Source organism: Anabrus simplex, chromosome 1, assembly GCF_040414725.1.
Source record: "Anabrus simplex isolate iqAnaSimp1 chromosome 1, ASM4041472v1, whole genome shotgun sequence".
In the NCBI taxonomy this organism is placed as follows: domain Eukaryota; kingdom Metazoa; phylum Arthropoda; class Insecta; order Orthoptera; family Tettigoniidae; genus Anabrus; species Anabrus simplex.
This window is the reverse complement of record NC_090265.1, coordinates 820,117,644-820,143,203: the sequence shown is the minus strand read 5'-3', so window position 1 is coordinate 820,143,203 and position 25,560 is coordinate 820,117,644. Positions and strand designations below refer to the sequence as shown.

General features: G+C 39.4%; 1 protein-coding gene across 2 annotated transcripts in view; it reads right to left on the bottom strand.

The window, feature by feature from the left end:
• The window catches only part of LOC136857576 (SET domain-containing protein SmydA-8), a 176,558-nt gene that overhangs the window by 26,114 nt on the left and 124,884 nt on the right, over positions 1-25,560 (bottom strand). For both annotated transcript variants that reach the window (XM_067136350.2, XM_067136352.2), the window contains exons 4-6: positions 23,652-23,906; positions 13,445-13,752; positions 104-465 (exon numbers count right to left, since the gene is read on the bottom strand). In XM_067136350.2, coding sequence (XP_066992451.2) covers positions 104-465; positions 13,445-13,752; positions 23,652-23,906 — 925 coding nt within the window. The remainder of the gene's footprint in view (positions 1-103; positions 466-13,444; positions 13,753-23,651; positions 23,907-25,560) is intronic.

Here is a 25,560-nt window from a genome sequence, read left to right as displayed (position 1 = left end):
GCACTACCAAGCTTCATATGCTAAACAATTTAACAAAGAAAGAACATAACAGAAGGCCTATGCCTTAAATGAATAACGAAAGAAGAAGGTGGCATAACTTTACCTGGAAGAATACAACTGCTCAGCTCCAACAACTGACTAAGCTCAGAGTGGATTTCCGAAAGCTCCTTATCCGATAGTCCACTCGGACTACGCCCAACTAGCGCAAGACGAGCAGGTAACAGTAGATAGTGGTTGGAATGGACAGCTGCAGATTTGTTCGCTATGAATCTTTCGCAGGCTCTGAGATCTGTTTTATCCAGCTGACCAGCAGCTTGCGTCACAGAATCCAGTACCCGCATTATATCATTCCCAGGAACTCTGGCATCACAACTTGAGCACAGCCAGATGTCTTCTTGTGTGTCACTATTGTTGTTGTCATCCTCCAATATTGGGTACTCTGGTAAAACATACCCAGCGCAATCACTGAAATATATTTAAAAATACAGGATTAATAAAGAAACAAATCTACTTTATCACTCATGTTTTGATGAACTTTTCAGCAGAAGACAAATCTCCAATTCAAAATATTAACTTAAACCTTATTAAACTCTACGCAGTCTACAATGTTATCCATGATTCAATAGAGACAAGTAAAGTAAAATAGCCCCTAACAAATAATTCACTAATAAGTAAGGGAAAGAAACTAACAAGCATGAAGAAACTTATGTGAGTAAATCTGTATCAGAGATTTTTCCCATCTTGAAAATGATTACATTTCATTTTCTAAAAGAGAGCAGATGTGCAATAGCTCACAATAATAATTATGTGTGGCTATTTCTAGCCGGGTGCAACCCTTGTGAGGCAGACCCTCCGATGAGGGTGGGCGGCATCTGCCATGTATAGGTAACTGCATGTTATTGTGGTAGAGGATAGTGTTAGGTGCAGTGTGTGAGTTGCAGGGATGTTGGGGATAGCACAAACCAGTGCAATTAACCAATTAAGTTTAAAATCCCTGACCCGGCTAGGAATCGAGCCAAGGACCCTCTGAACCGAAGGCCAGTACGCTGACCATTCAGCCAACATGTCGGACAGCTCACAATTATTGCAGAGAATTAAATAACACTGCCCTGCAGTAAATTTCAGTACTTTGCTAGTATTAGAAATTTCCTCTACCTGGACAGTATCCTTATATCCAGCTATCTTTACATACTGCCAACTGAATACTTTGTCTGTCTGTCTGTCTGTCTGTCTGTCTTCATATATCTCTATGCTACCCATGATCATTGATGATTACTGGAATGTCCTTCCTGGAGCCTGTTTCTGTCTTAAAATACCCATACGTAATATTCCAATTTTCACAAAAATTCATAAGACTGCCAATTATGCTTGCCATCATGTTATCTTTGGGCGACTTCTTTGCTGAATTCAAATTCTTGGTAAATTCCTTCAATCTCTCTTTACCTCCGTAACTATTTCTAAGTCTGTTTCTTCCAAACCAGCATCTCTTTAATATCTTTATTTCTCATTCATAATATAGTGGATCTCTGTCTTTAGCATTCCTTACAACCTTTAAAGGTAAATACCTATTTTCACACTTCTGACGTGATAAAAATGGGAAAATACGTTTAGGGACTTTATTTTCACGTATTCTTTTTGTTTCAAGATGGAGAGTGTTGAAAAATTTGATTTAGACAGCAGTGAGACTGACAGGGACGTCGCCGTTGTTTGATTTATCAGTCTGTAGACTGGTCTGATGCAGCTTTCCATGCCACTCAATCATGTGCTAATCTTTTCATTTCTAAGTAACTACTATATCCTACATCTGTTCTAATCTGCTTGTCATATTCATACCTTGGCCTACATCTACTATTCTTACTGCCTACATTTCATTCAAAAACCAACTGGACAAGTCTTGAGTGTCCTATCATTCTCCCTCTTCTTCGAGTCAAATTTCACCGTAACTATTATCTATCAGCTTCATTGTCCGTATTGGTCATAATGCTGGCAACTGCATAGATCCTCAAAACCTCAGTGACCCTTTATTCTCTAAGAACTATACACTATTTTTAACTTCAGCTATACAATTTTTGGAATATGTGGCATTCATGGGACTCCAGCATGCCAAAGTCCTCCTTTGTACCATATGTACGAGGGCTATTTTTTTTTTTTCAAGGTCCGATTGGTCACGAAATGAAACAGCAGTACAAATTTGACACTTTTCTATTAGTACCACTTACTGATACATCACAGCTATTTTTCAACATAGTCGCCTCGCAGATTGAGACATTTGTCGTAGCGTGGTACCAACTTGTCAATGCCCTCTTGATAGAACGTCGCCGCCTGCGCCTGTAACCATCTTTGTACGCCGGTCTGCAGCGCCTCGTCGGTGTCAAAACGCTGTTCTCCTAGCCAGCGTTTCATGTGAGCAAACAGGTGAAAATCTGATGGAGCCAGGTCCGGACTGTATGCTGGGTGATCGAAAATGTCCCACTGGAAACGCTGCAGGAGGTTCGCGGTGGCAGCTGCAGTGTGCGGCCGAGCATTGTCATGGAGGAGGACAATGCCTGATGACAACATCCCTCTCCGCTTATTCTGAATTGCCCGTCGTAGACATTGAATAGCCGCACAGTATGCGGTTGCAGTGATGGTGGAACCACGTTCCATGAATTCCACCAACAGAACTCCTTTCCGGTCCCAGAACACAGTAGCCATACACTTTCTGTTGGAGAATGTTCGCTTGAATTTCTTTGGCTTACTCAGGGAGTGCGAATGCATCCACTGTTTGGATTGCTCTTTTGTTTCTTCCGTTTCAAAATGAACCCATATCGCGTCCCCTGTGACAATTTTGTTCAAAAAATCCGGTCCTTCATCATGGTAGCACTGGAGAAACGCTAAAGCGGCGCCCATTCGCTGTTGACGGTCAGACAGCATCTTCGGAACCCATCTCGCACAAAGTTTGCGGTACTGAAGTGTCTCACTCACAATTGTGTAGAGAGCTGACCTGAAAATTTCAGGAAACGAAGCACTCAACACAGAAATTGTGAACCGACGATTTTCTCGAATTGCCTGATCCACACGCTGAACAAGATCATCGGTTGACACACGCTTCCTTCCCTGGCCGCCTGCATCATGGACATCTGTACGCCCTGCTGTAAAGTTCCTGCACCATTGTCGCACTTTGCTGTCGCTCATGCACGTTTCACCATACACACGACTTATTCGGCGATGAATTTCGGCTGCATTGCACCCCTCAGCCTGAAGAAATCGAATTACACCGCGCACTTCACACTTGGCGGGCGAAGCGATCGTTGTAGCCATGTTTACGAGCGCGCTGCACGTTCACTACTGACGGAACTGAGGTGAGGCGCATAACGGTCATTTCAGAGACGTTGCGCAACACATCTGCGCAGCGGTTCATCATATATTCGCGGGCGTTTGACTGTCGCGACCGATCGGACCTTGAAAAAAAAAAAATAGCCCTCGTATATATCTCGTTTGACGTAATGTTGGCAACAGCACAGATATTTGAATGGGACTCCAACAAGTCAAAGCTCCATAATTGTAACATATGTATATATATTTAACATTATTATTATATTAGAATAAGACATTCTTGTTTAATTAGTTTTTAGTAATGTTTTATTATGTACAAACGCTATTAAGCAAGTTCACCAACAGCTGATGATGACCTATTTACAGGTCGAAACTGGCACGGTTTTAATGTAAATAATTCTAAACATTTTGTAAAATAAAGTATTGATTAGGTGGTAAACTTATCCTTCATACTGTGTGCAAATTTCACCAGTCCAATTTTACCAAATCCTCCTCTCACCCATTTGATTCAGGATCTCTTCATTCATGATTCAATCTACCCATCTCACCTTCAGTATTCTTCTCTCTATCACATTTCAAAAGCTTCTATTCTCATTTTTTCTTAGTTATTGTCCACATTTCACTTCCACGCAATGCCACACTCCAGACAAAGTTCTTTTTTTTTTTTTTTTTTTTTTTTGCTTTATGTCGCACCAACACAGTTTGGTCTTATGGCGACGATGGGATAGGAAAGGCCTAGAAATAGGAGGGAAGCAGTCATGGCCTTAATTAAGGTACATCCCCAGCATTTGCCTGGTGTGAAAATGGGAAACCACAGAAAACCATTTTCAGGGCTGCCGACAGTGGGGTACGAACCCACTATCTCCTGATTACTGGATACTGGCCGCACTTAAGCGACTGCAGCTATTGAGTTCAGTGAAAAAAGTCTTCATAACCATCGATGTTACAGACAGAGAAAGTGATAGTTATTTTCAGATCTCTTATAGTGAAAGCCATTTCATTTCAGTTTCAACTTTGTTAAGTGGGGAGTGATGGCGCAGGTATTTTGTGACATTGCGCAAAGTTATTTGGGTAGATTGCGCTTGTTTTACAGACCTTGGCTGCCACATACCTCTCCTCACATTCCTTGCCTTTTGTCTGAGGTCAGTGGCATTGCAGTGAACGGTCTTCATTGTTATAAAGAGGGATTACTGTCAAGCGGTATAACAAAGTGACTTGTTAGACCCCGCGCCACCAGTCCCGTTTGTCGGAAGTGCAATAGGAACAATGTCCAGTGTACCCACTGAGGTACTTGTGTAATCATGTTAGGAATTCATTTGGTCAATTCCTTATCGCTGAGAGGAAAAAACTGAAATGGTGTATGGCTTTTAGTGCTGGGAGTGTACGAGGACAAGTTCGGCTTGCCAGAGGCCGGTCTTTTGATGCCCCTAGGTGACCTGAGCGTCGTGATGAAGATGAAATGATCTACCCATCTCACCTTCAGTATTCTTCTCTCTATCACATTTCAAAAGCCCCCATGCCAACGAAATTAACCAATTAAGGTCAACATTCTCGACCCTGCCAGGAATTGAGCCCGGAACCCCTGTGACCAAAGGCCAGCATGCTAACCATTTAGCCATGGAGCCAGACATCGCTGAAATGAGGAATGAAGAGTTGAGCTAGGGTGTCATCTCCTTTACAGTCTGTGGAATAGGAAGAAATTTTAGTGAGAATGAGGATGAATTAGAAGTAGTAGGCTAACAGTGATACAGGACAGAGCACTAATGAAGAAGTAGTAAATATTTGTGATGATGATTTACCTTTCTCAACGGTTCTTCAATTTAACAAGAAAGGATGGTGTAACAAAATGGACAAAAATTTCTCCTCCTAAAAACTCACATACTCGAACCCACAACATTGCACTCATTTACCAAGAGTGATACTCACAGCAAGAAGTGCATCATCGCTTGAAGAAGCTTGAGGCATTTTTTTTTTCACGAATTATAATATGTTGTAGCTCACTGTAAACTGTACGAACTTGGAAACTGAAAGAGTCGGAGGAAATTATACGCGCAAACAACTTATCACGATTTTATGGATCGTCATGAAGAGGATAATTATTTCCAGTAGCATAATTATTTTGGAAGGACCCCTCCCCACCAACCAGGGAAATACTGCAGGAATAGCATTGCGTAGTTAGCAGAATCTGAGGCTGTCAACTGAATAAAGATAAGGTGTTTAATAAAGATTATTCCTGGGCATAACAAGTTTTTACTTTTATACCATTCATATGCTGTGAAGCTTATCAGTATATGATATACACATTTATTTTTGATAACACATTATGCTAATGAGTACATAAAAATAATACATCAATTACTGATACTCTAATAAAAAAATTATGTATTTTTATGTAAGTTCAGTCAGCATACATGTTACAACAACAAGCACCACCTGTCCACGGTTAATTTATCACAAATGTGATTTAAACTCTTCTGACGTGGCAGGAAATTGACATGAATGCAAGGTCTCTTAGCAGAATTATTACTGTAAGAATCATTTAACTATTCACAAAGTAGGTACTCACTGCTGAGAACATTTCACAGAATTTACACCCATGTCTAATTAACATATTTTGTGAATAATTTTCGTTAAAGCTATATCCTGTGCCACATAACATGCAAAAATCTACAAGCGGAATGACTCGTTTGTTTCCTTCTCGCAGACTTCGTTTCCTTCATATAAGCAATAAATTTCATGGTTAAGCCCGTTTTGATTAATATGACTCGCTTTTTACAAACTTTAGTTTATTCTCCATATAATCAATACATAGTTTTACCCTCAAACAGTACTAGTTTCGACCGTAAGTAGTAGTCATCCGCAGCTATTCATCATAAAAATTCATAAATTTCTTCACCCATAAATGTAACCACTCAAATTATGATACATACTTGTTGGTGTATCAGTGTGCTAGGAAAACAAATGTATTTTGTGTCTTTAAATTCAGTTTTCTATCTTCATACATGTATTTCTAGGTGTAGGATGGACAAGGAAATTCCTAGTATATAATTTGTTAAAATGTAGAATGTATGTACGTTACATTAAAAAAACAGAAAGAAAGGAAAATAAATAAATAAATACAGTAAAACCTCATTAATTCGAAGTCCTTGGGACACAAAATTACTTCGAATTACGTGATTTTGAATTAACTGCCAACTCGTAATTCAGAAATGCCAACCCTTGCCACGTCACAAAATATTCTAAGACCCGTTACCGCATGCAATTAACCTTGATTCACAGTGTAAACCTTTCAAAAGCCATGGAAAAGAACTACTTCCAAAATGTATCCAACAAGGTGCATTTACAGTACTCATATAATGCACTTGGATAACTCACTGTTCCCTACGCAGAGGACGAACTTTGCATTTTTGCCGACAATGATGCTAACTTAAAACACTCGAGCAAACACAGCACTGCATACTCTGTTTGACTAGGGGGTTCTAAAAACAAGCTGCAATTTAATCCACAGAAAACTAAGGCTATGGTTGTCACGAGGAGAAGAAACCTGATAAAAGCACAACTCAATATGAACGGACAGGAAATCGCACTAGAAGATCAACTACTGGTCCTACTGGTCAAACATTTTAACTCAGGCCACATTTCAATAAACTAAAGCTTAAATCAGATTAATTTCTCCAAACCACTGCTACTCTACGCAGGTTGTCATGGGGAATAAAATCAGAAGTGTCTGGCTCCATGGTTAAATGGTCAGCATGCTGGCCTTTGGTCACAGGGGTCCCGGGTTCGATTCCCGGCAGGGTCGGGAATTTTAACCATAATTAGTTGATTCCCCTGGCATGGGGACTGGGTGTATGTGTTGTCTTCATCATCATTTCATCCTCATCATGACGCGCAGGTCGCCTATGGGAGTCAAATCAAAAGACCTGCACCTGGCGAGCCGAAGTCCTCAGACGCATCCCGGCACTAAAAACCATACGCCATTTCATTTCAACTCAGAAATACTCCGCATTATATACAAGACAACCTTTGTTCCACTAATACTGTATTGTGCTTTGTTTCGTTCTACGCTTGAGAAAGCAGTGGGCTAAGGAAAAACTTCTGCAGATTCAGAGAGAAATCGTCCTTTGAATTTTTTTGTGCCTATAGCACAATATCTACACAAGCAGCCCTTGTCATCACTGGAATTGAATCCCTGTTCTTTACTGCTATCGGAACGGCTGAACTCTCGTTAATGAAGAAAAACATAACATCACCTGCACCAATTCTTGAAACCACACTGGAGAAGAACTGTCACCTCCTGGAATCCAGACACCCTAGTAATTTCAAGACTTAGGTTTGCAATAGCTGCTCACTAAACCATGACTACTATATCTACACAGACGGCTCTCGCACACCTAATAACACGGAATCTGACAAAGTAGGAAGCGCATTCGTTGTCTACGAGAAGAACAGGGAAGTGTTTTCAGCTCAATACAAATTATCATCCAGCTGCTCTGTATTTCAAGCCAAGCTATGGGCCATCAAGTCTGCTGTGGAGGGATGTGAACACAACAACAGTAGCGCTCAGATACTAAATGACTCGCAGGCTGCATTGAACACAATCATCGACAAACACAATGTCAATCCAATAGCTGCTACTATAAGATCTAGAGCACAGCAGTGCCCATGCATCTGTCTTTTCTGGATCTGAGGACACACAAGTTCTCCTGGAAATGAAAAGGCAGACATCCTTGCAAAAGCAGCCTCCTCGTCCAATATAAAATTCACCTACAACAAATCACCCCTAAGCTATGCAAAAGCCCAAATCAAAACACATATAATAAGACAGTGCCTCCGGACATCAATTAGTACAAAAGGGTCTGTGACAAGGGAATTATTTTTTCCCAACATATACAGCTGATTCCAGTGCAAAACATTAGTGGCCAAATTCATTCTCACTCTGTTTCTCCCTGGCCATGGAAAGTTTAAGTGCTACTTTGAACGCTTCAGAATTAACATTGCAGGCGATTACTTGTGCTTTTGTGGATCTTCACAAACGTTGGACCATTCACTGTTCGACTGCGCCATGTTTGGAGAACAAGATTCGAAATTGAGTGTCAACTACACAAGTGTAATGTGGAACTTACAAAGCCATTATACCATCTCTTCAGGAAATCCTGTTGCTACAAACAGTTCCTTAAGTTCATTTACCAAATCTATATAAATAAAATCATAACGACCGTGTGTCTGTACATTGACTATTTTGGCAAAATTTCCCTACAGTCATCCGTTTCAGGTGTAATAATGACCATCTACATATTTTTATTTTTTAGCTTTAGTGTCTGTTTGTCGGTTTGTCTGTCTTGTCTGTTTGTTTGTTTGTCTGAGTTCTTATAACTTGAAAACTACTGGATATATTTCTGCCAAACTTGATACAGGTAGACCTCGTTATACGCGATAGTTATGTTCCGTAGAATTGCCGTGCATACTGAATTTGCATAAATCGAGTCATTTTGTTATGTAAAATATAGGGTTAAGTTTAAAATAGCATAGATTCTTAGTAATTTTACAAAAAATAACCATTATCATGTTTCTGAAACGCATTTTAATGCAAACTTTATACACTTAAAAATTTAGCACTGAAACTCACAATAGTTTACTAAACTCTGCATACAAGCTCTTGGCTTTAGCTTCAATAGCAGCTCCAGAGGGAGGCATGTGTTGGTGGTTGTGATGCTCAATCCAATCCATTCTTTCCATCACTTCTGTGCGAAATTTGGTCACTCTAGTCACACTGCAGTAGAAAATTAAGCAGTTTTTCGAATTGATTCAGCATTATCACGAATAGTTCTCACAGTGGATTCTCAAAGTCCCAAAGCATGCCGAATGTCATCAGTACACTCGCCTCTCTCATAGCGATCCAAAACTTCTAACTTTGTTTCTAACGAATACGACTAGGGTTCACGCTTCTTTCCTTCAACAGGCAAACCTTCTTTTCTTTTACCCGGCGTTTTAAATACAAAACCTGTCAAGTGCAACTTCACAGCTCTACTAACCGGAACTGACGATTCACGTCTCAACAAACACGACAGAAGATGCGCAGAGATGAGCTTGCCCCGTTTAACCTCAGCACGCGACGTAGTGTACGTTACAGCGTTCGGCACGCATGTCTGCATCCACCTTAAGGCATTACAGCTTTCACGTACTGTTAAAAGATGGCAGCACTAGACTTAAAACCAAAATCGCGTATATGCAAAATCTTGCATAACGAATCCGGGTACAACAGGGTTTACCTGTATTTAGAATCCACCTGTACTTGGGTAGGTTTTAGGGCCAATATTATTTCAGAATACCTAAATTTACTGGGGGTTTATTCGAAACCGAAACCATGATCTTGCACTCCCTCAAAATATGCACATCCAAAATTAATGGAAATCTATCATCCTTAATCAAAACCAATTTCTAAACCTTTTATCTCATGTGTATCATTTTGATAGGAGGATTAATAAGGGAGATATCATGAACGGTCGTTTTTTCAGGCAAAGTCCAGCGGACATAGCCCAAATGTGTTATACGTTGAGCAGATTCCTTATCTATCTACATAAATAAAATCAAAGACCGTGTGTCTGTACATTAACTATTTTGGCGAAATTTTTGTACAGCTATCTGTTTAAAGGGTAATAATGACCATCTGTATACATTTTAGCTTTTGTTTCCTGAAAGTCCTAATCTTTGCCCCCGCTCCCTCAAAATCAAGATTGCAGCACAATCTACCAAACAAGGTAGAAAATTAAAATTTGGCAAAATTATACGTTTCAGCCTATAACAGACAGAAAACTTCCAAGATCTTTAAATTTTTTACTTTTTATCCTCGAAGAACATCAAAATATCAAGGCAATTCTAATGATGGTGCAGACCTTTGTTTCGAGGTATTTCGTGACTAAACAGCAAGTCCTCTCACAAAACGGATGGCACAATCTCTGTTCAAATTGGAGTGATCTACAACTTTGGTCCTATGACCTTTTGTTGTTTCTCTATTCCTTATATGTTAGATTTGTCTCTTTCTCAATTGTAAGTAAATTTTGCACATTTTACACGCATAATTCATACTCTGAAGCACTTATAGGAAAGATAGAATCATTAAATTCGACACGATCATTGGCCCACACAGTAGCCATATGTGTGCCAAATGCTATGTTTGTAGCTGTCACATAATTATCTGAAAAGTACTGCACTGTGAGACAATCTTCACCCTATTCAACGTTTCTAACTCTATCTGACCCATGAATAAATGAGATACAAGAAAATATCATAGGACCAGCCATTTAGACCGCTAAATACGGCGTCTTATGGTACAATCCACTTGTCCATATGACGTACCATTAAGCAGCAGTTAACCTGTAAATGAAAGTCTGCAATATTTTAAATATGCATAGACTTTTGTATGTCGATATATATATACTGATGTCGATTTGTAGCGATCAAGAAAGGGTGTCTGCTATTGTAATCAGTACTCCCCACATCGACTTTGACTGGCAGTAGGCATGGAGTCCTTTTCCAACTCCTGTGTAAGTGGCATTAGTAAGGAGGGCCCACCATTGTAAAGAACAATTCCCTTCTCGATTTCACTTGCAGAAGGCAAGGGAGCATGAAATTTTGTTCAAAACTCCCCTACCCGACTGTGTTTGGCTGTGGGCAAGGGTGCCCGCCATTATTGTCAAATGACCCATCTAAAATGTGACTGGCATTAGGCATAGTGGCCTACTATTTTAATGGAAACTCACCAACTCAGTGTGACTGGCAGTAAGCTGGCTGCCATTAGGAAAAGGGGCCTGTCATTATAATGATAACAGCACAACTCAATTAAGACTGTAATATGTTTGGAAGTAATTGCAACTGCAGTAAGCCACATTGTTTTAAGGGCATTGGGTACTTTCCGTGCAAGTACAGGGCATCTAAAATGCAGTACAGTAATCCAATGAATAAAGCACTTGCTCAGGATAGCCAGCATAGATTTCTCCTCATCTTTGAATCATGCTTTTGTTTTTCTTTTGTTGTGTGCTTGGAAGCAATTGTAACGAAAACTTTCCAAATCGCTTGTGACCCCGCATTATGCAATGGGGCCTGCCATTATAAAGTAAACTTCCCAACTTGCTTGTGAATGGCAGTAGGCAAATGAGCCTGCCATTATCATCACAACTCTGCAATTCACACTTTACATTGGAAACAACGAATGGGGACCTCCTCACACTGTTTCTCGGATAATGCTAAGACATGCAATTTTTTAAAAAGTCTTATTCACTGCATGTACAGCAATTTACAGGAATTTACTTCCATATCCATATACAATGTAAAATACCGTAGCGAAGCACGGGTACATTTGCTAGTCTTCAATAATTTAGGTTCCTAATTTTGTGTCAAGGACCAATAATTTAAAAAAACTGATCAGAACTATAACCCTAATATACTCATGTAAAATAGGGTTCAAAGTGCCAGGATAAATAAATAAATAAAGAAAGAAAGAAAGAAAGAAAGAAAGAAAGAAAGAAAGAAAGAAAGAAAGAAAGAAAGAAAGAAAGAAAGAAATCAATCAATCAATCAATGTCAAACATAACCTCACACAACGAAAGAAAAACAAAAGCATGATTCAAAGATGAGGAGAAAACTATGCTGGCTCCCCTGTGCAAGCGCTTTATTCATTGAATTACTGTACTGCATTTTAGATGCCCTGTAATTGCTCGGGAAGTACCCAATCCCCTTAAAACAACGTGGCTTAACAAACTTTCCTATTTCGAGAGGAGAAAGTCTATCGCTTCCATCTGCATTACAACATTTAAACACAGTACAGTGACTCTATCCTTGTACAATTTCTCGCCATGGTACTCCTCTCGTAATTTAGAAATGCCAACCCCTACCGTGTCACAAAATATTCTAAGACCCATTAATGCTTGTAATCACCTTGATTTACAGTTTAAAACTTTCGAATGCCATGGGAAGAAAATGTATTTCCGAAATGTAACCAACAAGGTGTATTTACATTATTCAAATAATGCACCCGGATAAAACACTGACAAACATAACCTCACGCAACAAAAAAACCCCACACAATTCAAAGACGAGGACGAATTACGCTGGCTCCCCTGTACAAAAGCTTCATTTTTTGGATTACTGTACTGTCTGCATGTTTTAGATGCCTTGTACTTGCACGGAAAGTGCCTGGCACCCTTAAAACATTGTGGCTTATAGAACTTTCCTGTGATGAGGGAATGAAGTCTTTCACTTCAATATGCATTGGAACACAGTACAATGACTCCCACCCTTGTATGATTTCCCAGCTAACACTTCTTTCCTTTGAAACCATGAATCAGTTTGGGCCCGGCATTTAAAAAAAAAAGAACAACGCAGTTTCATCGGCATTGATAATACTGTTCGGTGCATACGAATTGATTATATGAGCCACGCTTTTCCCCCAACTGTCGGTGTTGCCAGCGTTTGCAGATTCTACTTCTCCACAAACTGCCTGCTACATTATAATGTGGCGTTCCTTAAAATGCTGAATACAAAAGAATTACATTATCCAATAGCAATGCTAGTAGCTACTTCAGCAATCGAGAACGCCGCTTCATTAGGTTATAAAAGTAAATGTACTTCTGGGGGTGGGCTGGTGGGTTGCTGGACATTGCAATGAACACATCTCTCCTCTAAAATGAATTACATGTAAGGTTTGCATCATTTCTACTTTCTTATAATTTTATAAACCTTGCGTGGCACTGGATATATTACTACCTAATTCTGAAATACTAGATTTCAGCAGTAATACTAATAATGTTATTGTTTTTACCTCCCAATAAATACTTCTGACAGGTTTTCGGAGGCGCCGAGGTGCCGGAATTTTGTCGCACAGGAATTTTTTCACTTGTCAGTAAATCTACCAGCATGAGGCTAATGTATTTGATCACCTTTAAATACCACTAGACTAAGCCAGGATCAAACCTGCCAAGTTGAGGTCAGAAGACCAGCGCTTCAACTATCTGAGCCACTCAGCCCAGCTCAACAATAATAAAATTGTAAATTTTTTACCAATATTTATTTTTTAAATTGTTGAAGTTAAGGAGTTAAAAAACAAAGGAAAAACCTGAACATATCTTACCGATTAATGCACCTCAGTGCACTGAAGTAGGATTGCATCTCAGTAGGATCACAGCAGCGCTGGCAGCGGCATGCCAGCAACTCCTCCAGCAACTTCGCCCGACGAGGCCGTGTTCCATAACTTGGATCTGTGTAACAAATGGAAAGATGTTCGTCTTTGGAGACAGGAGTAGCTATCTTAATGATGAGTTCACCGTTCGCTGTGAACACCTTGGCACAATTAGGCACACAATTGTGCTCGATAAAGGAAGCCACATCGTAGACAGCCAGATAGTACGGTTCTGTGAGTCGCACTAGGTAGTTGTTCACCTGATGAAAACAACAGAGGACTTCCTCAGTTTAAGTACGGAAGAACAGGCAAGATATGTAAATCTCATCGATATAAATACATTCCATTTCTCTACTTGTTCATCAAATTATACAGCTTGTATACCATCCTGTTAATCCTAGAACTGCAGATCATCTCCCAGTGAGATGGTGTGCTCTTTCATTAAGTGCGATCATCTCAATGAGAGACAGTCACCGAATTCAAACTTAGGTTTATTGTAAATCAACAGATGGCATTAATGTCAAGTCAATGCTGGTTTCAGATAGTTTTATCTTTAATTTTGAAACCCCTTGAGAAACAAATGATGATCATGGGCTATTATATGACTGTAGAAGTGGAAGTACTTTCATGTTGACATCGGGGTTACATTGAGTAAAATGGCAGCCAATCAGATTTTGTTTCTTTTTTCCTTAACTAACAGAAATAATTGAAAAACTGGTTGTTGAGTAATGAAAAAGACACACTGAATTTTGTGAGTATCATGTTTTCGAGACAAACTGTATGTGAAAATATCCTAATAATAATAATAATTTTGTATGGCTATTTCTAGCCGAGTGCACCCTTGTAAGCAGACCCTCGGATGAGGGTGGGCGGCATCTGCCATTTGTAGGTAACCGTGTTATTGTGGTGGAGGATAGTGTTATGTGTGGTGTGCGAGTTGCAGGGATGTTGGGACAGCACAAACACCCAGCCCCCGAGCCACTGGAATTAACCAATGAAAGCTAAAATCCCCGATCCGGTCGGGAATCAAACCCGGGACCCTCTGGACCAAAGGCCAGTACGCTGACCATTCAGCCAACCAGTTGGACTGAAAATATCCTTATGAGCAAGATCTTTTAACAGAAAAAAGGCTATAGACGTTAACTGTTTCATTTTCTATTTCATCCAAGAGATCAACGGTGGCTTTTAATAGGAATTTTTAAACTGCTTCCTCAACATTACGGACAAACATAACAACTATTAATGCTATTTAGACAAGCATTCTTAACGCTCAACAAGCGCCGTGAGGTCTCTGGGGCCTCTCGCAGTTTTGTTTGTTTCCTCTATGCCATTTCTTTCGTGTAATGACCTTGGCAGTCCCAGTACCTTTAAGTTACTGAGTTAGCTTCAGGGAACTGTTACGATAACATCGCAATTGTGTGCTTATGTGCTAACTACATAACTCAAGCTGTCCACTGGACCTCACAATGCCGATTATATAAATTTTCTGTTCTGGTGCGACTTTCTTTATTGTTGACCGAAAATCGTTTTGAAGTCAAAAACTATAGATAAACCCAGACCATCAGAGCTCTGTATTGGCAATGCTTCTTTTGAAGATGTGTTAGCGGTATTGGATGAATGTACCAGTGGTATAGAGGGTTCTGGCAGTGATATTGATTACATAAGAAGTGACTACAGCTCAAGTTCAGACTTGAAGATGATATTCAAATTAAACTATGTTTTAGCTTTTGATTGAGATAAATGGGAGAACAGATTCATACATTTCATTTTGGTGTTATGAGTAGGATATATTTTAATTATTCAAGTGTTTGCATAAACGACTATAGGATATATTTTAATTATTCAAGTGTTTGCATGAATGACTATGTGAAATAAGTTTCAGAAGTACCTAAAGTGTAAGATCTGCTGGTTTCCATATAACTTTGTTTTTGATTGTCATTTCACTGTTGGGACCTTTGATATTGCGATTATGCAACTAAAAATGTTTTGTGCGTCTTAAAGCAGTTCATTTGAATATTTTTTACATACTTGATTGAAGAAGACATTAATAAGAATAAGAATAAGAATTATTGCAGCCGATAGGCCAAACAAAATAGTTACATCTTACTGTATTCAGTTAATGACATTGCTATTTTAGTGTACTTTGTTAGGTGGTATTTGTCACTTTCTTTGTTGCATAACTTACATACACAGTTTTCGCTGGGATTGAGGTACAATTTGGTCGCGCATATTTTGTGATGAAAACTGTGAATGGCATATCTAGTCATGCTTGTAGCATAGAAGTCTAGGTCTACCTCTTTACTCTTAGCCTCTCTTCTCACCAGACGCTTTGTATATTGTTCTGTAGCTGGCAGTAACAGTTTGTTCCTCAGGTCCTCTGCGTATAATGTCTCCTTGGCTAGTATATAAACCATTCTTATTGGTGCCGATTTTCCCACTCTCAGTGAAATTTTGATACAGCGGGCTTTGAGCCTATCTATTTCTTCAAAGTCTCTGAGGTTAGACGATTCCAGATAGTTCTAATCCATAAGTTAGTACTGGAGATATCATCATCATCATCATATTCTAAAGGCTATGCCTTGTCACTGCAGCCACAGCTGTCTATCTTGAGCCAGTCTTTTCAACTCAGCGTAGGTCTTGCACTTCATCCTCAGAAGCAGGTTCTTGACGTAAGACACTCTGGGTCGTCCTCTTCCTCTTTTTCCAGCAATTCTTCCTTCAATGATATTACAAAGGAACTCCTCATGCTGCAGAATGTGACCAATAAATTTTATTTTCCGTTTTTCAATTTCAGTTATCAGATTCCATTCTTCTCTTATCTCTCTAAGGACTTTGGTATTGCTCTTCATTTCAGTCCAACTTATCCTCTGCATTCTTCTCCAGATCCACATTTCAATTGCCTCTGTTTTTTTTTTTCTTTTCTTGCATTCCTAATGTCCAGCTTTCGCAACCAGACAGAAGATAAAAATTTCATTGTTCCGTATTGAAATTATTGATGTTAAAAATTAAATATTTGAAAAGGAGGTTCAACCTATTCAATACTTAAAAGAAATGTGATTACTGCATTTCTTTCTTTTAAGTATTGAATAGGTTGAACCTCCTTTTCAAATATTTAATTTTTAACCAGACAGAAGCACGCTCCATACAAAGGATTTTACAGGAGCCTTCCGAATTTGAATATCTATATGTTTGTTGGCCAGCAGATGCTTTTTATCCTGGAATGCTCTCTTTGCCATTGCTATCCTCTTCGTGACTTCTGGTATGCTCCGATTATCACTCGTGATCAGGGTTCCTAGTAGCAAAACTGTTTCACTTGTTCTATTTTATCAGGGCCAATTTTGAAGTGTATTATAGGTGTTTTCTTGTCTTTACATATTGTCATGTTTTGTTTTCCTTGCATTAATTTTGAGGTTCCATTTGCCTAAAGTTCCTGCTAATATGTTGATCATTCTCTGCATACTTTTACCTGTTTCTGCTAGTATGGCAATATCATCAGCAAAGCTTACAGAGTGAACTTGTTTGCCATTAATTTTGATCCCCGTTGTTTTCTCCTTCATGACTGCGAAGGCTTCTTCGATGAACATATTGAAGAGATAAGGAGACAGTGGACATCCTTGCCTAACTCCTCTTCTTATTTTGGCATTTTTCTTTGTCCCACTGATTTCTAAATCAGTGTTCTGCATTCTGTATAAATTTAGTATGAGACGTCTATCCTACCAATCAATTCCTGCCTTTTTCATGGTGAGGAAAAGTTGTTCCCAGTCTACTCGATCAAAAGCTTTCTCTAAGTCGACAAAGGTCACGTATACTTTCCTATTCTTCTCAATTTTTCTCTCCAGAATTAAACGTAATGCCAGAATTGCTTCCCTAGTACCTCTCCCTGATCGAAATCCAAACTGGTCATTATCGATATAGTGTCTAACTTCCCTTTAATTCTATTCTTGACGATGCTGAGCAGTATTTTTGAAGCATGAGACAGGAGAGTGACAGTTTGACAATCTGAACAGTCCGTGGCATTTGTCTTTTTTGGTACTGCAACAGTTCTGGTTGAACTAAAGTCAGGTGGAACTATGCCATTCTCATAGCAATCTGACACCAGCTGAATAAAAGGTAACGTTTCTTATCGTTGCCCAAGTGTTTCAGAAGTTCTGCTGGAATGTTATCTGAACTGGGTGCTTTCTTTTCCTGGAGACTGTGTAGTGCTACATTAAACTCTGAAGATGTGATTGAGAGACCCTTTCTGCATTCGTCTATCTCGTGTTCTTTTTCAATGTAGCCGGTTGTATTATTTACATCGTTTCCTTGGTACAGGTCTTCAATATATTCCTTCCAACGTTCACAGATTTCTTCAGTGTTGAACAGGAGGTTCCCCATTTTATCTCTGACTATGGAGCTTCTGGTTTTTGGTTTGTGTTGTAGGGTTCTGATACTGAAATATGCCTTTTCCACCTGTCCTCTGATCATGTCCTTTTCTATAATCTCGCTTGTTTCCTTCATCCAGTTCTCCTTAGCTTCGCGACACTTTGTTGTGATCTGATTTCTAATTTCTTTGTACTGTTCTTTATTCCCTACTCTCCTCTCCTTATTCCTTTCGTGAATAAGGTTTATGATTTCATCAGTAATCCATGGCTTCCTCGGCTGAACCTGTCTTCTTCCCAGCACTTCCTCAGCAGCTTCAGTTATACCATTCCTTATTTCCTCCCATTTTGCACTGTCATGAAAAGTCTCTGCTAACTGATTAGTTTTCATTTTGTATGCCTTTTGTATGCCAGTGTTCTTTAAACTTTGTGTGTTCCATTTGTGCTGGGTCAATTTCATATTCTTTAGTTTAATGTCACACTTGGCTATTACAAGATTGCGGTCGCTGTCCACATCAGGTCCTGGATAGCTGTGGCTGGATTTAATCTGGTTTCGATATCGCTGTCTGACTAATATATAATCAATCTGATATCATGCATTATCTCCAGGTGCTTTCCATGTGTATCTTCTTCGGACAGGTACTTCAAAGAATGTGTTTGTTATAACCATGTCATGCTGTTCACAAAATTCTTAAAGTCTCTGACCTCTTTTGTTCATGTCCCCTAGTCCGAATTTACCAGCATACTTCAAGTCGCTATGTGAACCAACAGAGGCTTTGAAATCACCCATTATGACCACATTATCTTTATTTCCTATGAGTTCCAACAAGCTTTCAATTTGCTCGTAGACTATCTCTACCTCTTCATCGGAACTGTTTGAAGTTGGGCAGTATAACTGAATGATCACTAGATCAACTGGAGTGGCTTTCACTTTGATCATCAATCTGTCACTTACGTGATAGGTGTTGATCACGTGACTGGACCATTTCCTTCGCAAGATAATAGCCACTCCATTCATTCCTGACTTTTCACTTCCACTGCAAATTATTCTAAATTCGTCTGAACAGAAGTCCCCGTTTCCTGACCACCTTGTTTCACATATTCCTAAAAAAGTGCTGTTTCTTGCATTGTGATTTTGATTTATTCTAGTTTTCCTATTCTTAGCAACGTTATCACATTCCAAGTCCCTACATTGAATTTATTACGCACTTTCCTGCAAGGATTTCGTTGCCTGATGACCTGAGAGGCCTTGCAGCCACTCCTCCCCTGCCGGATCTTGCGTTCCGAAGCCCATGATCAGCATTTACAGTTTCGCTCAAGCTTCTATCCATGACTGCTAATCTTGGGATTTTGCTTGTGCAGTGGTTTTCCGTTGCCTTCTGCACATCAGGTTAACAGCCACCCCTAACCTGGAGAACAGACGCTGCCCACAAGATATAGTGGTCTTAAAAAGTCTCATTGCTGTATCTAAGGACAGAGCTGAAAGATTCTTTATGGCTGAGATTGCTCTTGTGCCTGCTGCAGTTCTTTCTTGAATATGATATCTAAATGACTTTGCAGGATAATTCCAAGGTACCTAAAATGATTGACATTTTTAGAGGTTTTTCTATTAACCCTTAACCCTCGTCTGTCAGGAGAGCCCCGACATTACGATATACCCGACATGACATTGTATTGCCCACCGCTGGTCCACCATCTCTTAGCCGACAAAATACACGATGCTACACTGCACTGTAATCTTTTGGTTCAGTGTGGAACTTTGTAAAATCCAGATGCTATTTGACAGTCAGTCAAAAATCTATTATTTAGATGGCAGTGCAGCTGTCAGCTGTGTCCAGTCCACTTGCGCAAACGAAGGCATGAGCGATAGTAAATAAACATGGTCGCAATATGCTATCTTAGTCATATACAGTGTACTGTTCAATGTTATATATGTCAGGTAATTGTACAAAACCCCAGTATTTTCGCACCTCTACTCCTTCCTTGTACCCTAATGAATACATCTCATAGCATTTGATGGCACCTATAAGTGAACTGGCGATGGTCGGCTTCTGTACCGTAACCCAACACGTAGTTGATGCTGACAGCTGGCGCAATTATAAGTCAACAGATCCCAATTTCAAGTGCTGTTTATAGCGGTTTCAGGCTACAAACCACCGCAAAGTATGAAACTAGAGACTGAATTAAAGTTTTTCAATTTTTTTTTACCAATTATTTGTTAAGTGAAATTACTAACACAACCAATCGGTATGTGATGATGATGATGATGATGATGATAATGATAATAATAATAATAATAATAAAGTCTTAAATAGTACATATTGCTTTTATTTGCTTCAGTATATCTTGCTGTAAACGTTTATAGGCCAAAATACATCATTTAAGAGCAAGTGCTCTCTCAAAAATCATGAAAGATGAATACAGGTCATATATGATAGAAATTCACATTTAAAACACAGGTAGTAAAGGCAACAGAGAGAACTTTAATTCGAGGGGTAAGCATTATGAAATGTCATTTGGACTGTCTTTTCCAAATTGATGGTGAGGCGATTTTTCTTTACCCATTTCTCCAGCTCTATTTGAGCTCTTTGTAGGTCATTTTTATTAGAAGATCCCAGCACCATGTCATCATGAAGTAAACATTAACTACATGGTATTTCAAAAACCTATTAATAACTGCCCTATGTAATTATTTCTTAGTGAAATTAGGACAAATGATTAGAATGAATAATAACTAAACATAGCATTGTAGATATAATGTCATTTTTCAGAAATTGAACACCTTATTTAGCCTTAAAACACGTGCAGTCCCCCAGACCTCACAACATGTGTGTGCGTGTATATAATTTTTTATGTTTTTAACTATTTGTGTTTTTAGTGTAAGTTAGGTTAATGGATCTTGGAATATGAGGAATTTTGGTCTATGATATCAAGTCTGCTGATGAAGAGTGTGGCCTATCTCTCGAAACATGTATGATTAATAATTGTGTAAACAGACGTGTTTTATAATAAATAACGAACCAAAGAGGTCTGATGGAGAAACTGATGTCAAAGAGAGGGAAATTCTCAGAAAGATATTAGGTCCGGTAAAGGAAGATGAAGAATTCCGTACATGGCACAATTACGAGCTCTACAAGTACATAGAGAGGCTCTCTGATTGAGCTCTAGCACTTGGTTGACAGAAACTGAGAAGGGCATTGAAGAACTGAGAATATCAGATCTTCAAGATACATAGTATGTACGACAAACCCTGAAAGAAGTCCATGGATTTCAGGAAAAACTCCGGAAGAAAGGTATCCCCTGGACAGATGAAAGAAAGGAGTTGCACTGGCAGAATGTGTGACAATACTGGGCAAAGATCAAAGCCTGAAAACTGAACAAGCATGGTCCAAAGTAGGCTCAATCGAACCAAGAAGAACAATGGCAGGGCAGACCCAACAACTATCATCATCATCATCATCATCATCATCATCATCATCATCGTCAATGTCCCACTCCAATCGCCCGGGTGTGGTTACCCAACAACTACCTGTAGCATTTTTCATGAGCTTAGTGAATATGGACCAATCGAGGACCAAAAATAGTATTTTTTTAAAATTCTGAGTGGCATTATATTGAGGTAGTTACTATACTATTTCCATAAGGAATATCTGTTTGTTTCTCACCATGGGTGATGGTGATTGTGTATTGGATAGCGATTTATAGAGGGTTGACGGTATAAGGGAACAAAAAGAATAAATGTGTCGGAACACTGAAGAATCCTGAGGTGACTCCAACGAACAATGAATTTTGTCCATACTTGGGTCAGTAGTAGTACCACCACCACATCAGGGAGTACAATTTAAGACTTCGCACTTCTGCTCACAGGCCACAGGAATCCCCAAGTCAGTGGCGTATCGCTTGTGTCAAGCTTGGCCTGATAAGAAGTGTTGACAGTTGATGCAGCAGATACTTGGCTCCCTTACTCAGTTCAATAGAAAAAATATTGAACTTTTTAAGGTGTATTATAAGTTTATTACTGCGATGGTCAAGTACACTACAGCACAGAGAATATTTTTCATCAAGTGTTATTTGCACAAGAAGAAGAAACCTGTCAAAAGGTGCTTTCGTAAATTCCGTAGACAGTTTCCTGGTTTGACAGTACCATCAAAATGTTAGGTGCAACAACTCGTTCACATGTGTGATAGTACTGGTTCCGTAACTAATACGAAAAGACAGGGAAGGAAAACAGTTCTCGCACAGGAAAGTTAGAAAATATACGGCTAAGACTGCAAGTCAGTCCACGTAAGTCACTTCGGAGAGTAACTCAGGAAACTTGCATTTCATATTCGTCTACACATAATGCAACAAAATGATTACATTTACGATCTTACTGTTTCACTGAGTCCATAACATACAGCCTACAGATTTCATTGCAAGAATATGATTTTGCAATTGGCTAATGAATAGTGTTCACTACAGTATCGAAGATCCAAATTTTATTACTATTTTTATTTATTCATTTTTTAAATTTATTTATTTATTTATTTATTTATTTATTTATTTATTTGTCCTGAGGATGTATATAGCTGGCGAGTTTGGTTTCATTTAGTTTCTATAGGCGTAATCATGCTGCTTCTTTTGAGAAGATTACACCTGCTCCCCTCGCCGTCTCCGATTCGGTACTCCACTATGAAGTTTTGAATTATACTCCCAGTAGTAGTAGTAGTAGTAGTAGTAGTAGTAGTAGTAGTATGGTCTCAGCTACTGAGTTGAAGACCTTCCTGAGTGATGTGATCTAGGCAGCCTGCCTATCAATTTCAACATTCTGATTGTGCTGCTGACCAGTAACAAAAGGACAACAAAAGCAGAATTCTACTGGACAGTCCCTGTGGCTGAGTTAATTTAATTTTGCTGGGTAACTGAGTGCACCACCAGAGATCCTTAACATGCCAACAAAAAACGACCAAGTGCAATTTTTTAAAATTTGCTTTACATCACACCAACACAGCTGGGTCTTAAGGCAACGATGGGATAGGAAAGGGCTACGAGTGGGAAGGAAGCAGCCGTGGCCTTAATTAACGTACGACCCCATCATTTGCTTGGTGTGAAAATGGGAAACCACGGAAAATCATCTTCAGGGCTGCTGACAGTGGGGTTCAGACCCACTATCTTCTGGATGCAAGCTCACAGCTGTGTACCCCTAAACGCATGGCCAACTCACGCAGTCATTTATTTATTTTTTCAATTGGCTTTATGTCACACCGACACAGATGGCGACAATGGGATAGGAAAGGGCTACGAGTGGGTGGGAAGCGGCCGTGGCCTTAATTAAGGTACAGCTCCAGCATTTGCCTCGTGTGAAAATGGAAAAACACAGAAAACAGTCTTCAGGGCTGCCAACAGTAAGATTTGAACCCAAGATCTCCCGAATGCAAGCTCACAGCTACGCACCCCTAACTGCATGGCCAACTTGCTCAGTGACAGGAAGTGTAAATATTCTTGACTGGCCATCAAAAATCTATTACCTCAGCCAGAATCAAACCTGCGAGCTTGGGATCATGAGTTGGACAATTGACCACTTTTCTACAGTGGCATCTACTTGGATAATGACTACCTGCAGATGGACAAAGGGAGAACAGATCGTAACTGAAGTAAAATTCTTCCAGAAAGTTTCATCAGTGTTAGTTTGAATTAACCAGCAATATTAATCAGTACACCTGTGCCAAGGACTACAGAGATAGTTTGAAAACGATAGTGCAACTCACAACAAAATAATAAACTGGCAACTCCTTAAAATAAGGAATTAGATTAGAGGTTACCTGCACAACTCCACATAACCGAAGTACATCTTCTTCAGTGAAGTCCCTCTCCAGGTCAAAGTGTGATAGTAAGAAACGAGCCACAGTCTTCCTATCCTTCTCATAGTGACCAGTAGCTCGTCGCTTCGCACAATGAGACTCGAGTTTCTGCAGTTTATCCCAAGCTTCTGGATTTGAATTCTTCAGTAGCAGACAGCGCAGTATGATGAGAGAATGGTATACTGGATGGAGCTGGAGTAAGTTGTCGATATCAATCTGTTCAAGATAAAAACAATTTTGCAGTGCAACAAAAATGTGTTGAAATTTTCTTCATCTGTAAAATAACATTTTATAACCTATTATACGCACACACATGCTGTCTCTTATTGCATTCACTGCACTTAAAACAACTGTATTACCAGGTGTATGCATAAGTTTTTGCCAGTTTTTGTGGTAAAGAAAACACGTAATTTTCAAGGGAAGTTCATTTTTTGTTTCTTCAAAATATTGGCCATCGGCTTCTACACACTTCGCCCATCTTTCAGGTAAGTTATGAAATACCATGCCACAAAAACTGCTTGTCTTTTGCGGCAAACCATTCGTCGACCCATTTTCCAACTTTCTCTAAATGGCTGAAGTGCTGCTCTGCGAGTGTGTGTACCATTGATGCGAAGAGGTGATAAGTCAGATGGTCAGATAGTCGGAGTAGTACGGCGGGTGCGGAAGGATGTTCCATCCAAGCGATTTCAAGGTGTCTTTCACTGATTTTGCAGTGCAGGAGGGTGTGTTGTCGTGTAATAAAATCACTTTGCCATGTCTTCTGGCCCATTCGTCTTTCGATCAATGCATGATTTCAATTAATCACATGTTCAATAGCGGTGTGGACTGACGGTTTCACCGGGCTTCAAGAGTTCCTAATACACAATACCGCTCTGGTCCCATGAGACACAAAGCATGGTCTTCTTGCCGAAGCGATTTGGCCTTGGTGTTGAAGGCCCGGCTTTGCCAGGTGACAGCCACGATTTTCTCCGCTTCGGGTTTTCAAAATAAATCCATTTTTCGTCACCCGTCACAATTCGGTACAGAAATGATTTTCTTTCGCGGTGTTGAAGTAGCATTTCACAACTTTGCGATTTTTCATTTGATATTCATTCAAATCATGTGGGACAAATTTATCGAGTTTACTGATCTTCCCTGTTGCTCGTAAACGTCTGCTGATTGTTTCTTGTGATACATTTAATGCTTGTGTCAATTGCTGTCGACAGGCTTCGGCAGCCGGCACATATCCTATCCTTGCCACTAGATGGGGGGCTTCATTCATTCCATTCCCTACCCTGGAAACAGGCTGTGATTTTTCATTATTGAAGATGACTTCCTCGGGAACAATCAAAGATTTTCTTCTGAAGTCGCAAAGCAAAGTTCTCTGCGAAATGTAAAGAGTTTCACCTTGTTTTCTTGAAACGACAAGCCCAAAAGCCCATACCATGTCTACAAGTACGGGCCGTGAAAGCATCAATGTTAACAAATACATTCTTGTTGGATAAAACTACTGATTATTAAATATATGGAGCAACACATGTGGTGGAAAGATAATTGTGTAAATAAAGCTTTCATTTTGAGTCAAAACTGAACTTTGTGGTGCACACTTTGTATATCACACGTTCTCTATTAAATTTATCAACAAGCAATTTTTAAATGGGACATCATACCAGTTGTTTCTGTCAACTAACCATCCAATGTTCTGTGTGCAAACTGAATTTATTGACAGTCATTATTGTTTACCTTTTAGCAATTGATTTTGTATCCCTGACCCTAATGTTAACATTTATTATTTTTATACAATTTTTATACAATATTGATTTTAAGGAGAAAAGTTTTGTTTTTACTCTCTAATATGGTAATGAATTTTATTCTTTCCTATTAAAATAAC